The sequence below is a fragment of the Lolium perenne genome, chromosome 6 (assembly GCF_019359855.2).
Source record: "Lolium perenne isolate Kyuss_39 chromosome 6, Kyuss_2.0, whole genome shotgun sequence".
Taxonomy (NCBI): domain Eukaryota; kingdom Viridiplantae; phylum Streptophyta; class Magnoliopsida; order Poales; family Poaceae; genus Lolium; species Lolium perenne.
The window spans coordinates 149,309,717-149,325,095 of NC_067249.2; the positions used below are offsets into that span (position 1 = coordinate 149,309,717).

Consider the following 15,379-nt stretch of genomic DNA (forward strand, 5'->3'; position numbering starts at 1 on the left):
CCAATAAGTTAACAGACAGAATAATAAGAACTATGAAAAAACAAAAGAATTAATTCGTGCTTACCAAAAGGGTCCGGAGTCAGTGGTGAAAACAAAAAACTGGGCTTCAGTGGAAGGGTGGACCTTATGGGCCGTACAGAAGCTTCACCTGAGGCCCAATTATATTCAAATTTTGGTTTGGCGGCAAGAACAGCATGAAAGATATATTAGTTAGTTTGTACCAGTAGCACGTAATTTGTTTGCTTGCTCCAACGATGATGCAAACAAAGAAGTTTCAGCCTCTATTGCTTTCCTTGCTGTGTTTAAGTGTTTGAGGCATCTGGCCTTGAAATGATTTGAAGCGACAACAATAGTAGCCTGCCAGAGACTTACGAATTAATATTGTTGATAGTAAATTATGAAATGATAATGCGCTGGATCTTAAAATTCAACGTATACACTGAATTTAAAACATGCCTGAACAGAGACAGCTTCCGATACATCAGCTTCAGTGTGTGCTTCTTCAAGCACAATGTTCCTTGTTCTAACTTGTTTGTGCTGAATAGCAGGATGGGCGGGCTTTTTACCTCCGGTTTCATTTTTCACAAGCTGGGTGCAGTAAACATGCAGCCATTAGTGAAAATTGTACGTAAATACAAGAGCGAACAGCATTATAGTAAAGGTAGCAGCTAAGCAACATGAAAGTACCTTCCCTCCTCCAAACACCCTCTTGGGTGGGATTCCTTCCAGGCCCTTCGTGTCCGCCATGATCATGCGTGCAATACGATCCTGGTTATAAATTAGAATTGTAGGAACGGTGCTCCTTGGCTTGCCAACAGATGGACAGACAATACTGTCGAAGTATAGAGCCTGCAAGCGTATCACAAAAGATTAAGCTGTCCTTACATATGGACAAGTAATTAATGATTTTGACTGAATGAAAAGCTAGTGGGTTACCTGAAAAAACAGGTTGCATCCAGGAGGGGGCAGCTTACTAATACCAGATTTGATAGACGTCGCAGATTTAGAGCACAATTGGACGAAACTGTTAACTAAGTAGGCTCCCCAATTGAAACTATCAATCGGTGTAGAACCATCAACAGCATGCCAGAACTGGTCATCTTGGGAACCGTCGACCTCATAGCTTCCTGTAAGGAATGCCATGACATAGACAACGAAGGCAGCTTTGAAGATAATATCGTCGTCGCTGTCGGGCTTCTCCCGGTGACGCAACAGAACATTTTTTGCGGCAGTCATGCTAGGTGCATCATTCACTTTGATACCGAGAAATTCTCGGACTGTCAAACGGCCAGCTTCTCTTTGTGAAATGTCGCCCGAAATGATATCTACACCTGAACTAGGCAAACCTATAATCCTAGTAGCACAGCGTGCATCAACAGGAATGTTAAATTCTCTACCCGTTAGAATGCATCTATCTATGAAATCAACATGGGTGACCAGCCATTTGGAGAAATTCAGGTCAAATCTTATCTTATTAGTCCACTCAGAGAACACAGCGAAAGGTGTGGTTCGAGCTAAAGCTAGTTGATGCTCATTAAATGAGGCGACTAACTCGATCAGATCGTCGAATGCCTCTGAATGACCCCCGGGACGAACTGCAGATGCAGATGGTGGTGCATCTCTTGGAGATCTCCTGCTCCTTTTTTTCCAGCTTGCTTGTTCATTCTCCATCTAAAGATTTCCTGCAACATTGGACAAATAAACATGAGCAAGTTTGAACGAAACAAGAGGAGGGAATAAGATATAACAAATCCTGCCAAACTGAATGGATTTTTACCTGATTGTTAACTGCTGATCCGAGTAGATCTCCGAATGGGCAGACCTATCTAAGTTTACCGGTGTTGAAAGATGTCGATGTGCTTGGTTTCGTTCTGGACTCCCCTGTTTAAATACAGTGTACGTTGCCTAATTTTGAATTCAAACTTGGAAAATTGGCGCGCAGGCAGACTGAAAATTGCCAGTCTGAACTCTGAAACCAAGGCCCACGCTGAGATTAAGTTACCTTTATACAATAGCTGGTCTACCATGGACGTGCTGCAGAGCACTATGAACTCTAAACCAACTTTATGTTGGGTCTCTCTGAAATCTACACGAAACAAAGGGTCACTCTGAATCTGAACTAACTTTATTTACTAGTGCTGCATGGCCTGCGGTGTACCAGTAGGTCGGTTAGTGCAATATTCGCCTGGTGCAACTTTAAGCCGCAAATTGATGGATTATCTGACAAGCCGCTTATCTAAAGGTTAGACACCTTTTACCTGTGCAAATTGGCTTTGTCTGTGACTTCGCTGTCCCCATAACAGGCCGTTGGTTTGCAAACCGGAGTCCTCCCCCACCTCTCCACGAACCAACCTTGCAAGCTCCAATGGCGTCTGTTGTGTCTGCTCGTTCGAAGACACTGCTCACAGGTAATCGAGGAATCAACGCTTGTTCTTCTGTTCTGATGTATAGCTGTTTGGCTGAATTTCAGTTTCCTTGCAGACATGGTGAACGCGTGGTTCTGGACAATGATGGCTTTCACCGTGCTTGCTTCGCTGTACCTGTGCGGCGGACAATTGTTGGTCGCTGCGCATACCATGGCCTCATACACCTGCACCATCCTGCTCATCTACTATGTGCGGCGCATGGTGTTCGCTTCACCGGCGTCAAGGCCGACGATGGCCGTAGTGGTCGTTGTGCTCCTATTGGTGGCCGTGGAGACATGCATTGTGGCCGTGGGATTGAATTATATGCCAAATGCCTGGCCGACGTTGCTGCTAGAGATGGCAGCTGGTACTATCTTCATGATCGCTACTCCAATCACGAGTTCTGTGACTGAGAATGAGGAGGCCTCTGTAGTTGGAGAACCTTGATGTAACTTGGATAGGATACAGAACAAATTAATGTATATTGTTAAGTAATGCTGGATTACTATCTTATGGTTGGACACTTCCATGTAAATCGTTGTATGCTATGAAATCAGTTTGTTTTCTCAGTGTTACCACACTGCCACTGTGTGTCTGTGTCTATCCTTCAGGATCATGCATGATTGGTTCATTGTGAGTCGGTGTCAATAGGGATGAGTGCTTAAACAAGCTTACTTCACGGTGATTAGCCTACAAATTGCTGTAGTATCCCAGAAAAATATATCGTGTCGAATTCTAGAATTGAGGATGACGAGGACACCGCGGATTCACGGATTTGGCGCACCTAGCGCCATTTGTTTAAAACAAACTTTTCTCTTTGTAGGCTTCCAATTCGACATTTGCTTTGAATCATGGTCTGTTTCATGTTATTGCTGACTCTAGAGAACACATTTGTACGAATAACACACATACGAAGGGAGTTAAATAATTGCACAAAATATTCGTGACAGGATTATGAAGAAATCCATGGCATTGGACATCAAACGGGTACATTAGAACTCATACAAAAAATACAAATCAGTTGAACAGCTTCCCTTGCGCATTCTCTTACAAAGACTTGGTATATTAAAGAAAGTGTGAAGCTAACAACTTTATTACATGATCAAACGACCTAGATGATTTTCTCAACACAAATTGTGCTGAAGGGGTGCATCGGAGACACGCTTCTAACTCTAATGAATCCTACAAGCTCTTCACCCCATCTGAACGCGTGCCCAGCGAGTTCATCAGCGAGGTGGTCATAGCAGAAGCTTGCATAGATTGCTCCGTCGTAGTTGCGAGAGACCCTGACCATGTCCGAGCTACACATGGACTGAATCACAACCAATGCCGATATCATCTTCTCTTGATCAGACCTGCAGACAACCACCCTAAGAACATTGCTTACCGGACCTGGTCGAGGGATCTTCAGATCTAAAGCAGTTGGGGCATAGAGGAGTGCGTCAACAGAAAGAGTAGTGAAATCCATAGATGGATGGAAGGTAAGGAGTGTGCAATAACTGAGTGGATGGAAGGTAAGGAGTGTGCAATAACTATGAGCCGTGAATGCATGGCATGTCTTGCTGGAGGGATTTATATAGCAGCGTGCCAGCTCAAATAAAGATTAAACAATGGCCAAAGGATGACAAAAAGCAGCTCCAATGTAAAGCTAAATAAATGGAAGCGACCAAAGGAAGCTCCAATCTAAAGGTAACTAAATGGAAGCAACCAAAGGCAGCTCTAAAGTTTGTGTAGCTCTCAAAAAAGATGATACCATTACTTTATTGTCTCTTATAGAACTAGAGTCAGTATGGAAAAATCTGCCCAAAAGTCTGCTACCTCTCGTGTAAAGCCACACTTTTCACTAACGGCCGTTACCACTAACGGAATATTATCTATAACATGGAGCCATGTTCCCTGTAACCTGAATTAATTAACATAGCACTTGAGATACTTTGACCAAGCGGGAATCTTGAAGAGACTAGATCGGACGGCTATAGGGTGCGGGGTAGCTACCACCCTTTGTAGCCAGCAATTTTCGATATATATATATAATATATATATATATATATATATATATATATATATATATATATATATATATATATATATATAATATATATATATATATATATATATATATATATATATATACCAGCACTATTCTGCAACCGGTTGCAGAATAATATTCTGAGCACCGACTTGTACTTCCCTGGACACAAGGTTGTACTTTCCGGATAACAGGGTTCAACTTTCTGTCGAACTTACCTGAACTTCCCATTTTCTTCACAGCTACTGATTCTACTTTGTGTTTCCCAACCATTCGTCGGAACTATGCAAATGATATACCGTTGGATAGATAATGAAAAACCGCAACTTTTTCATGTTCACAACTTTCGCAGATTATGCACGGTTTAAATTTAATTTTAAAAATACGAAAACGCTTCTATATGGCCAGAAAACGAACTTTTAGGTTGATTTTCGAATCGCTTATTGAAACTGTGCAAGTGATATACCGTTGGAAAGATAATGAAATTGCGCAACTTTTTCATGTTTTAAGTTTTTTCAAAATCCTCACAGTTTTTGAACAATTTTGAAAATACCGAATTTCGGACGTACTAAAAAACGAGCGGACAGTAATTTGGATGAATTTTTTCAACCGTTTGTCGGAATGATGCAAATGATATGGCGTTGGAAAGCTATGGACTAGGCGCAACTTTATTATTCAAATTGTTTTCTCTAATTCCTTACAGTTTAAGAGAATAAATTGAATTACTGTCCGCCCGTTTTATGTGACGGGCGCCGAATGATTTCCCCGCGATTTCCATTCGGAGTATTTAAACAATGGAAATGATATACGGTTGGAAAGCTATCAAAATTGCGCATCTTTTTTGTATCTACCATTTTTGCCAAATCCAAACGGTTTAAAACTAATTTTAGAAGTTTTGAAATCATGTTTCCGGTATATTTTTGTGAGATAACGGTTTGAATTTGATGGCTTGGATCCATTTATTTGTTGTAAATGTTGTAGGTAATGAAATTAGACATATACTCTAGCATATAAAGCTTTTGGTGACAATGATTGAAGTGGTTGGTGATCAAATCGATGAGAGTTGAACAATAGATTTCCGCCCCGTAAAAACAGAGCATTGAACTTCCCTCGAACCGAACTTGCACTTCTAGGGAAATGCGGTTGTACTTCTCGGTGCTGTTTCACGAAAGTGTTCAGTAAAATGACTATAAGTTTCTCATACGGTGTTCGTTTGAGGTCCATGGCCACACAAAATGCTCAGCACAACCATGCGCATCTGAACTTCCCACGACATGTCCTTGTACTGCTTGGCCTTCATGGTTGTACTTCCTGAAAATGTTTTGATACTATTGTGTTTTACAAAAACTAGCATGTGTGCTTCAAAATGATAATGTTAGATTGTCCCTATATTCTATTTTAAGAGATTTTGCACTTCCCAGATCTTAATATTTGAACTTCACAATGTTGCTATGTGAACTTATGTGGGGGTATTTTCTTCATGTAATTACCGCTTGTACTTACTGTTGTCTCCGCCTGTACTTCTCAGAATCACTGCTCGTAGTTCCTTGCAGATGACGGGATTATTTTGTTTTTTCTACATTTGGACTTTGCCGGGTTTCTTATACTTCCTATATTAAGTGGGTGTATTGCTCATGTTGAATGGTTGTACTTCTCATTGTCAAGTATATGAGCTTCTTTACGGGTGATGGGATTATTATTGTTTTTCCCTATGTGAACTTAGTTGAGAGTATTTTTCTTTGAACACTTTTAATTCATGTAATTACCGCTTGTACTTCCTGTTGTCTCCGCCTGTACTTCTCAGAATCACTGCACGTACTTCCTCGTAGATGACGGGATTATTTTGTTTTTTCTATATTTGGACTTTGTCGGATTTCTTGTACTTTTCTATATTAATTGGGTGTACTGCCCGTGCCGAATGGTTGTGCTTCTCGTTTTCAAGTATATGAACTTCCTTGCGGGTGATGGGATTATTTTTGTTTTTTGTACATTTGGATTTTGTCGGTTTTCTTGTACTTCCTATATTAAGCGGGTGTTTTCTATTCAAATAATACCGCAAAAGAGATGATTCCAGAAAAATAAAATAGAAATCGAGGCAGCTCCAATCGCTTGTACTTAGCAAATAAAAGGTGTGTACTGATTCATACGATATTATTGCACTTCGTGAAGTCGGAGAAACTGTATCGAAAGTAATAATCGGAGAAGGTTTGTACTTAGGAATTTTCTCTTATGCGTATGCACTGCATTTTCTTATCTTCTATTTCTTTTGGTGGTGAAAATGTACTATGTCAAATCATCAACTAAAAATTAAACAGTTCTGTAATCAAGTAAATTGAAAAAAATGATGCTACAGGCTACAATTTTCACTGTTTTTAGACTATAGTTTTCAGTCTAACAACATCGCTAATCTGAAACAAAGCTACACCCAACAATCTGACCAAATTTGGAGCAAAACTGAAGCTAACAAAACGATACTCGCATTCTCCATCAAAATTTGTATTGGTTTGACTATGGGCTTGCATTTTTTCTGAATTAATCAGAGGCGAGATCATAAACATTAGAACAAACTTGTATTGAGCACACAACATATCTGGATTTTTGCAAGCTTCAATCATGTAGTGGAAAAATTCACCATAGCAAATCAGAGTGCACGACTCGAGGAAAAAGAAAAGAAAGAAAAGGTCCACCTAGCTAGCTCGCTATTCAAATCAAACAGAGGAGAGATGGGGACGGATGCTTAGCGTATTGACCAGCAAATCTAGCAAGCCCGCTGGGCCCCTGCTGCAGCGCTCGAGAAACAGCCTCAGAAAATAAAGAGCAGCTTGAGGATGGTTAATCAGCGCTGGAGGAATTTCATTTGGTTTGCCTAGTTTCTTTCATCTGCATGCGCACTCTGAAATAATGTGTTGCAATCAACCATAGTCTTGTACTGCCAGCGATAGTACACTTGTACTTATTCTACATCAATGTAATATCACAGATTACCAAACAAAAAAATGATGCAAACATTAATAAACAAAAAAAAAGCTGAGAGGGCTATTCATCCCTCCCGACAGCTGCCAGCATCACACCAAAGGCAGCAACCATGAATAAAGTTTTCCGGTGAGGTTTATTGGCAAGTGCGCTTTTTCTCAAATGAATCATGAAGGAAAATCCAGTTGCTGGTTGCTGACGTCCACAAAATTACCCGCGCGCCCGAACAAGTAATGCTGGGATCCAAAAGAAAGATCAAACGGGGCGTCAGTGCGTCACAATCTTTGTACTTATGTTAACCAAGACTTGCGCTGCCTCTATTAGCATAGTTGTACTGCTGTTGAGAGAGAGAACAGAGAAGAGATCTCCAGAGAAAAAATAGAATTGAGGCGCCATAGGAGGAGGGGTTTCGCGTGGGCATCTGCCAACGTGCAGGAGCTGGTGGGCTGGCTCCGACCACTGTCACGCCGTTATCTGGATGGACGAGCAAGAGATCATGGTGGAGGCGGGGAACGTGAGCCACGGAGGTCCTTGGGGTCCTTGGACTGGGAACCGCGCCGCCGGGAAGAAATGTGCCGGCTGGAGAACGACGACGGCCAGATGACGGGAGTTTGCTGCCCGTTCCAACACAGAGAAAATAGAGGAGGGGTAGAAACACCGCCGCGCCCAATCGCCGGCCGGTCACGCCCAACATTGACGACGACGAACATCGGGGCGTGTCACGGCGGCTCACTCTGGCAGCGCCCGAGCAGCACCAATGGAAGCTGTTTGTCCAGTGCTGCGCAGCCTCGACAAAATCTGCAGGCGAGCCAACTTCTTCAGTTGCTCATGCGACAGGGGATCAAAGATCACGATCTCTCTCAGTCGGTTCAACAGTTCCAGCCTGAAGTGCTTGCTCACCTGCACAAACACACACGCAAACCACACGAAATTCAGCACCACATTGCTGATCAAGGAAGCTTCAAAAAATGATACTGCAATGGTTGTTATGGAAGGGATACTGAATTGATTCGTAGCTCCTGCATGACGAGCTCACATGTGACCTTCACGGAGTTCCTGCCCAGCATCCCACGCAGGTCCACGAAATACGACCAACATCCGCGCGATCAAAGGCACAAACACGACCGAACCTGGGGCGTCAACACTCTTGTACTTGTTTTAACAAATAAAATGCACTGCCTGTATTAGCACAATTGTACCGAGAGATAGAGGGAGAGCAGAGAGGAAAAATTGAGCAACACCGGAGAGATGGCTGACCAGAGCAGGGTAACGCTGGGCGCACCAGCTGCATAGAAGATAGGCAGGAGAAAGATAGGCAGGAGAAGGGACGTATGGCCACCAGAACTCATGCTCGCGCCCGCTTCTTGGCATTGCAGAGAGGAAATACAGGCGCTGCAGTTTAAAAAGTACAGGCGGCCGCACAGGATCCATGGACCTGCAATTTGGTTCGGCGGCGCGGGTCACCGGTGAAGACGAGCTGCGGGAGGAACGCGTCGGTTGCCGGGGCGGCTCACAAACAGCGATAGCACCCAGTTGCAGCGGCGGGGCACCTCGAGGACCTTTCGGCGGAGGCGCGCAGGCCTCGTAATGGGGGCGGGCGGATCTCAGGGCGGGGGCGCGCGGGTGTTTTTGCGGCAACGACTCCCGGCGCGGAGGATATGGGGGCGGCCAGACCTCAGAGCGGGGCGCTCGGGCGTTTCGGCGGCGGCGCCTCCCGGCGGCGACGAGGTCGGAGGATGGACTGTACATGGTGCTCCAGCAGCGGCGCAGAAGCTTGGGACGCGGCTACGGCGGAAGGTTGGGGCGTACCGGCGGCGGGGGTCTTACCGGCGGCGCAGCGGCTCGCCGGCGGTGGCCGGGCTGGCCGGCGACGAGAGTGGATGCGGTAGTGGGGTGGGTATCGTGGGGATGGGGGTCGTGCGTGTGGGGCGGATGCGCTCGGTCACGAGGCTGGTTGAAATTTTCTTTTTTTTCTTCTGGATCGGTCGCGGTCGCTTCCTTATAGAGACAGGTGGTGCTCAAAATAATATTTTGAGCACTGGTTTCAGAATAGTGCAACCCTATATATATATATATATATATATATATATATATATATATATATATATATGATAAATACTTCCTACTCCTGGGTGTAACCCACGTCTCATATACTACCATACGGAAGTATATAACATACTTTATTGGTTTGAGTATGTTCGTACGCTATATCTAAGATACTCCATACCAACTTTGGTGAAAAAAATTTAAATACACCCATAGTTTGCACTATATATACAAAATACATGCATATTTATACGTAAAAAAAAATAGTGTACGTAAAAAATTGTACATACTACCTACAAAGTAATATATATACTTCCAAAATATACTTATATACTTCATACTACATGTATATACTCTTCGGTATGATAGATACTACCTAGATTGTGTGAAACACACGTGGGAGTAACTACACCCGGGTGTAGCATGAATATGTCCTATATATATATATTCAAAATAGTGGGCTACCATGGTGGCTAGCTATGCACACCCTAGCAGCCATCCGATCTACTGTATATTACACCAGATATACATTCGGGAGCACACTCTTCAAATGGACCATGCTAACGCCGTTACTTATGCAGCTGGCCAGGAGCACACTTCTCAAAATTTGAATCCACAGCAGTATGTGTAATACACTTTGCAATACATAGCCCTGCGAGTTCCCAAGTAAAAAATAATGCTAAAGCAACCGAACAGCAGTACGAATTACAAATGGGCAGATATGCCTTATCCCAACACCACTTCATTGGGTTCAACTCTTGGTGGTGCTGTGTAATCTTGCACTAACTAGCAACATCACACGTACTGATTACATCAAGGTTTGATGGATTTTATTGGGTTCAGCTGAACCCTATGGTTGTGTGCGGGCTCCGCCACTGCCTGGAACACAAGCTTCATGGTTTTCTAATTCAAGCCAAGTAATGTTCACCAGTAGGGAGAAATAATCGCGGGAGTTCGCATGTGCAGCTCGGCCGCTCCAGCCGATGCTGCTGTATGGATAAGGTTTGCACTCTTCAATCCATTTTATAGTATTTCTGCTGTTGTTCTGCTGAGCTGAACACTATTATCTGAAATTGGTGTTTGTGTGCAGTTCTCTGCGTAAAGAAACAACCCTGCTAATTGCTGCAGTTTCGATGTTGGTCGGGAGAAATGATTTAGCCAAATTAAGGTATTAGACTGTCATTCGGGAGAACTGATTCGGAACATTTCTGCACCTTATTCAGAATACAAAGTGTTTTAGGTGTAACATTTGAGTCACCATATTCCATTTTGTAAACCAAACGTTACGGCAGCGAAAATTTCCCTTTCAGTCTTTGTAAAGAATAGGCAATTGCATCAGAACCATAACATTATTTTCAGCATCATCTGAAGTCATGGCTTCCCCGGCAAGCTCACAGTCCTCAAGCATGGCTCAGATGGACCATGCTTAGATGTAGCGTATGGAGTATCTTAGATATTTTCACCAAAGTTGGTATGGAGTATCTTAGATATAGCGTACGAACATACTCAAACCAATAAAGTATGTTATATACTTCCGTATGGTAGTATATGAGACGTGGGTTACACCCAGGAGTAGGAAGTATTTATCATATATATATATATATATATATATAGCACTATTCTGCAACCAGTTGCAGAATAATATTCTGAGCACCGACTTGTACTTTCCTGGACACAAGGTTGTACTTCCCGGATAACAGGGTTCAACTTTCTGTCGAACTTACCTGAACTTCCCGTTTTCTTCATAGGTACTGATTATACCTCGAGTTTCTCAACCATTTGTCGGAACTATGCAAATGATATACCGTTGGATAGATAATGAAAAACCGCAACTTTTTCATGTTCACACTTTTCAAAGATTTTGCACGGTTTAAATTTAATTTTGAAAATACGAAAACACTTCTATTTGGCCAGAAAACGAACTTTTAGTTCAATTTTCGAATCGCTTATCGAAACTATGCAAGTGATATACCGTTGGAAAGATAATGAAATTGCGCAACTTTTTCATGTTTTAAGTTTTTTCAAAATCCTTACAGTTTTTGAACAATTTTGAAAATACCGAATTTCGGACGTACTCAAAAACGAGCGGACAGTAATTTGGATGAATTTTTTCAACCGTTTGTCGGAATGATGCAAATGATATGGCGTTGGAAAGCTATGGACTAGGCGCAACTATCTTATTCGAATTGTTTTCTCTAATTCTTTACAGTTTAAGAGAATAAATCGAATTACTGTTCGCCTGTTTTATGTGATGGATACCGAATGATTTCCCCGCGATTTCCATTCGGAGTATTTAAACAATGGAAATGATATACGGTTGGAAAGCTGTCAAAATGGCGCATCTTTTTTGTATTCACCATTTTTGCCAAATCTGAACGGTTTAAAACTAATTTTAGAAGTTTGTAAATCATGTTTCCGGTATATTTTGTGGGATAACGGTTTGAATTTGATGGCTTAGATCCATTTATTTGTTGTAAATGTTGTAGGTAATGAAATTAGGCATATACTCTACCATATATAGCTTTTGGTGACAATGATTGAAGTGGTTGGTGATCAAATCGACGAGATTTGCACAATAGATTTCCGCCCCGTAAAAACAGAGCGCTGAACTTCCCTCGACATGAACTTGTACTTATCAGGTAATGCGGTTGTACTTCTCGGTGCGGTTTCATGAAAGTGTTCAGTAAAACAGCTATAATTCCTGTATTTTCTTTGGACACCTTGTAGTTACTGTAATTACCGCTTGTACTTCATGTAGTCTATGCTTGTACTTCTCGGAATCACCGCTTGTACTTCCTCGCGGATGATGTAATCAGTTTGTTTTTTCGTCATTTGGATTTTGCTAGTTTTCTTATACTTCCTATACTAAGTGCGTGTACTGCTTATGTCGAATGGTTGTACTTCTTGTATTCAAGTATTTGAGTCTCCTCACGGGTTTGTGGTATTATTTTGTTTTTTCTATATTTAGATTTTGTCGGTTTTCTTGTACTTCCTATATTAAGTGGGTGTACTGCTTATGTCGAATGGTTGTACTTCTCATAAACAAGTATTTGAACTTATTTCTGGGTGGTGGTATTATTTTGTTTTTTTACATTTTGATTTGTTGGTTTTCTCGTACTTCCTGTATTAAGTGGGTGTACTGCATATGTAGGAAAGTTGTACTTATCGTACTCAAGTATTTGAACAAGTGGGTGTTCCTGCCGGCGCCATGAGCTGGCTAGCGGCGGCAGTGGACAAGAGGGCCATGCGGCGGCATTACACACTCAAGTATTTGGATTTTTTAGTACACTTCATGGATTTTTTTTACTAATTTGAAACAAATATGTGTACTTCCCGCGATGAATAATTATACTTATTTTGTGACGAGTAATTGTACTTCTTTGCGTTTAATTGTTGTACTTGTCTGACTGCATTGTTGAACTTCTCTAAATGACTATTATGTATTTATCATACCAAATTAAGATAGAAAAAGTACTTCTCAGAGCTAGAATACGGAGTATTTGATGGACACCGACAAAAGTGGGGGCAGATTAGTGTTTTTGAATTTCCTAGATTGTAGCTGCAAATCAAAGAGGATATTTGACACAAGAATGACAATTTTCTTTTGTACTCGTGGTGTGATATGCCAATATAAATAATATGTAATATGCTATTAATAGTATGTGAACTTCTCGGGATTCAGTTTGAGTCTCTCATGGGCATACAATTAGAAGAAGGTTTTCTTTTGGATTTATTTTTTTGAGCGGGAGGTGTACTTCCTGGTAGCAAGGTATGTACTTCTCTTCGCTAATTTCTTATACTTCCCCGTACCAATTTCTAGCAATTCCAAGCAAAGATATGTCTTTTTAGGAACAAAAATTTCATTGCCCAAATGATTTCTTAGTCATCCATAATTTTGAAACACCATAGAGCAAATATGCAGCTACAACAAAAATGAAATCGAGGCATCCAAGCCTACACAAATCGGGGTAGCGGTGGAGGAGCTTCAGCGGCAGTGAGACGACATCGTCGAGGGCGCCAATGGTTCAGGGTGGAGCTTGCTCGAGCTAGTCTAAGACGGTGACTAGGCAATATACAAATTAACTGCCTAGATGTAAAATAGTGGCCGCTAGCGTTTATAAAACAGTGTACTGCTCCACAATCGAATGTGGATGTTATCTTTTTTGCAGAACAATGTACTGCTCGTTTTGGCCCTATGCACTTAGATGCACGAGTTAGGGAAATATATCGGTAATGGTAGCTTCTACAACCTACTTCTACCTACAGTCTAGTGAAAAAATCCATGAGAAACAAATTAGAGAAGTACACACGTACATTCTTGTCAAAACAATTATATTGCAGCAACAAGTACACTGTTTTTTGATCTTTTCCCTGACATTTGCCATGTATTTTACTATGCATTTATGCTATCTCGTACTTCTTTGCAAATAACTATCTAAAAAATTCCTACACTTCCCAACAAGTTTCCATGATTTCATTTTTTTCCATGTGTACTGCCCGGCGCTGAAGGAGCAATTCCCGTATAAAACTTTTGTAGTTCGTAGTTTCAGATGTTACACTTATCCACGAGCAGAACAATTGTACTTCATAAACGGGTTGCACTTTTTGTTTATATACAGCAACACTTCCCTCTATCTTGAAACCACCTGTACCGAGAGAAACAGACAGAGATTAAAGAGGCAGGAAAAGCACTCAGTGGATTGAATTAAATTGAAGTCGGCCATGGTCGGGAGCCATCATCGGACGTTCGTGTGACGGAACATCTGAAGTCTAAATTGATGCTTATCTGAATTTCACGTTGATGCTATTCAGAAGTTCAGATAAAACATGAACAAGAAACGAACATTGCAACATGAACGAATTCAGACTCATGGAACAGAGGAAGTGCGGCCACCAAATCCTGACGGCAACAAGGATAGGCTCGTGGCACAAAGGATGGTCGTCGTGGGGAGCCAGCGGCGTGAGTGCCTGGTCCAGCCCCATCGCCCAGGTTGACATGGGCGCCGTCAGCAAGTTTTTAGCACAGCTCGGCGGCTTCCCTTTTAGCACGGCTCGGCGGCTTCAGAGACGCCATGCTTCCTGCTACCCATTGTCCGGGGCATTCAAAGGGGCATTTATCAATTCATCGACTTGTAATTTATCTGTACTTCTCTTTGATGAACAGGTACACTGCCTTCTAGTGCACTCTACTTTGGTAAAAAAGTCGCTGCACTCCTACAGTCTTATACAGAGAGAAACGAGAGCTTTGTCGGACGCGGCACCTGCGAAGCATGTTCCAAGCCAGCGGCGCCCAACCTTTCTATGGGACGGACCATGCAATTCCCCGGCATCAATCCCAGCTGATAGCTTTTGGCCTCGTTATATTTGGCTCATGTAGTTGTGATCAACAATTGCGACAGCTTGTTTCAAGACCTGGCAGTCAGTTTCAAAGATTGGGATTCCAATTGTGACAGCTTGTAGTGCATGGACTTCAGTTCGTAGGGCTTCACCTGCATTTGATATGGCACCAGCAGCAACAAAAACTGGGATAGCATCATAGGCAGTACAACCTTTTAACAACGAGCAAGTCATCGTTTTACCCTCCAGCAGTACAGGTCAACAAAAAGCAGAATAAACAACCAGGTTGGGATGGCGTCGATGTGGAGCTGGAAGAGGGCGTGGCCAGAGAGCTCGCTACAGAGCCAGGGAAGGTCATGCAGGCGGCGGAGGGGACTTGGGGAAGGCCGATTTTTTACCACCGCGGAGGGGACCCTGGGGGAGGTCAAGATCCGGGCGGTTGGCCTGGGCGGCGCGGGGATCGTCCACGGCGCCGGCGGCCGCGGGAGGCCGAGCCAGGCGGAACGGCGGCGGATGGTCGGTTGGGCCCGACCAGAGCAAGAGCACGAGGGGATGCACCTTGGTGGGATCATGGGCGGCTGCGCTTGGG

The 15,379-nt window shown here is 42.8% G+C and overlaps 1 protein-coding gene and 1 long non-coding RNA gene across 2 annotated transcripts; both read right to left on the reverse strand.

Moving 5' to 3' along the window:
* Positions 1-420: 420 nt before the first annotated feature.
* On the reverse strand, positions 421-1,851 carry LOC127310306 (uncharacterized). The gene is made up of 4 exons (XM_051340990.2): positions 1,778-1,851; positions 937-1,682; positions 688-849; positions 421-588 (listed from the first exon to the last, which is right to left on the reverse strand). The coding sequence occupies exons 2-4, from the start codon at positions 1,669-1,671 to the stop codon at positions 421-423; spliced, it is 1,065 nt and encodes a 354-aa protein (XP_051196950.2). The 5' UTR covers positions 1,672-1,682; positions 1,778-1,851.
* Positions 1,852-7,415: 5,564 nt separating this feature from the next.
* LOC127307226 (uncharacterized) lies at positions 7,416-9,460 on the reverse strand. The gene is made up of 2 exons (XR_011747317.1): positions 8,665-9,460; positions 7,416-8,559 (listed from the first exon to the last, which is right to left on the reverse strand). It is a non-coding gene; the product is annotated as an uncharacterized lncRNA (long non-coding RNA).
* Between the last annotated feature and the right edge of the window lie 5,919 nt (positions 9,461-15,379).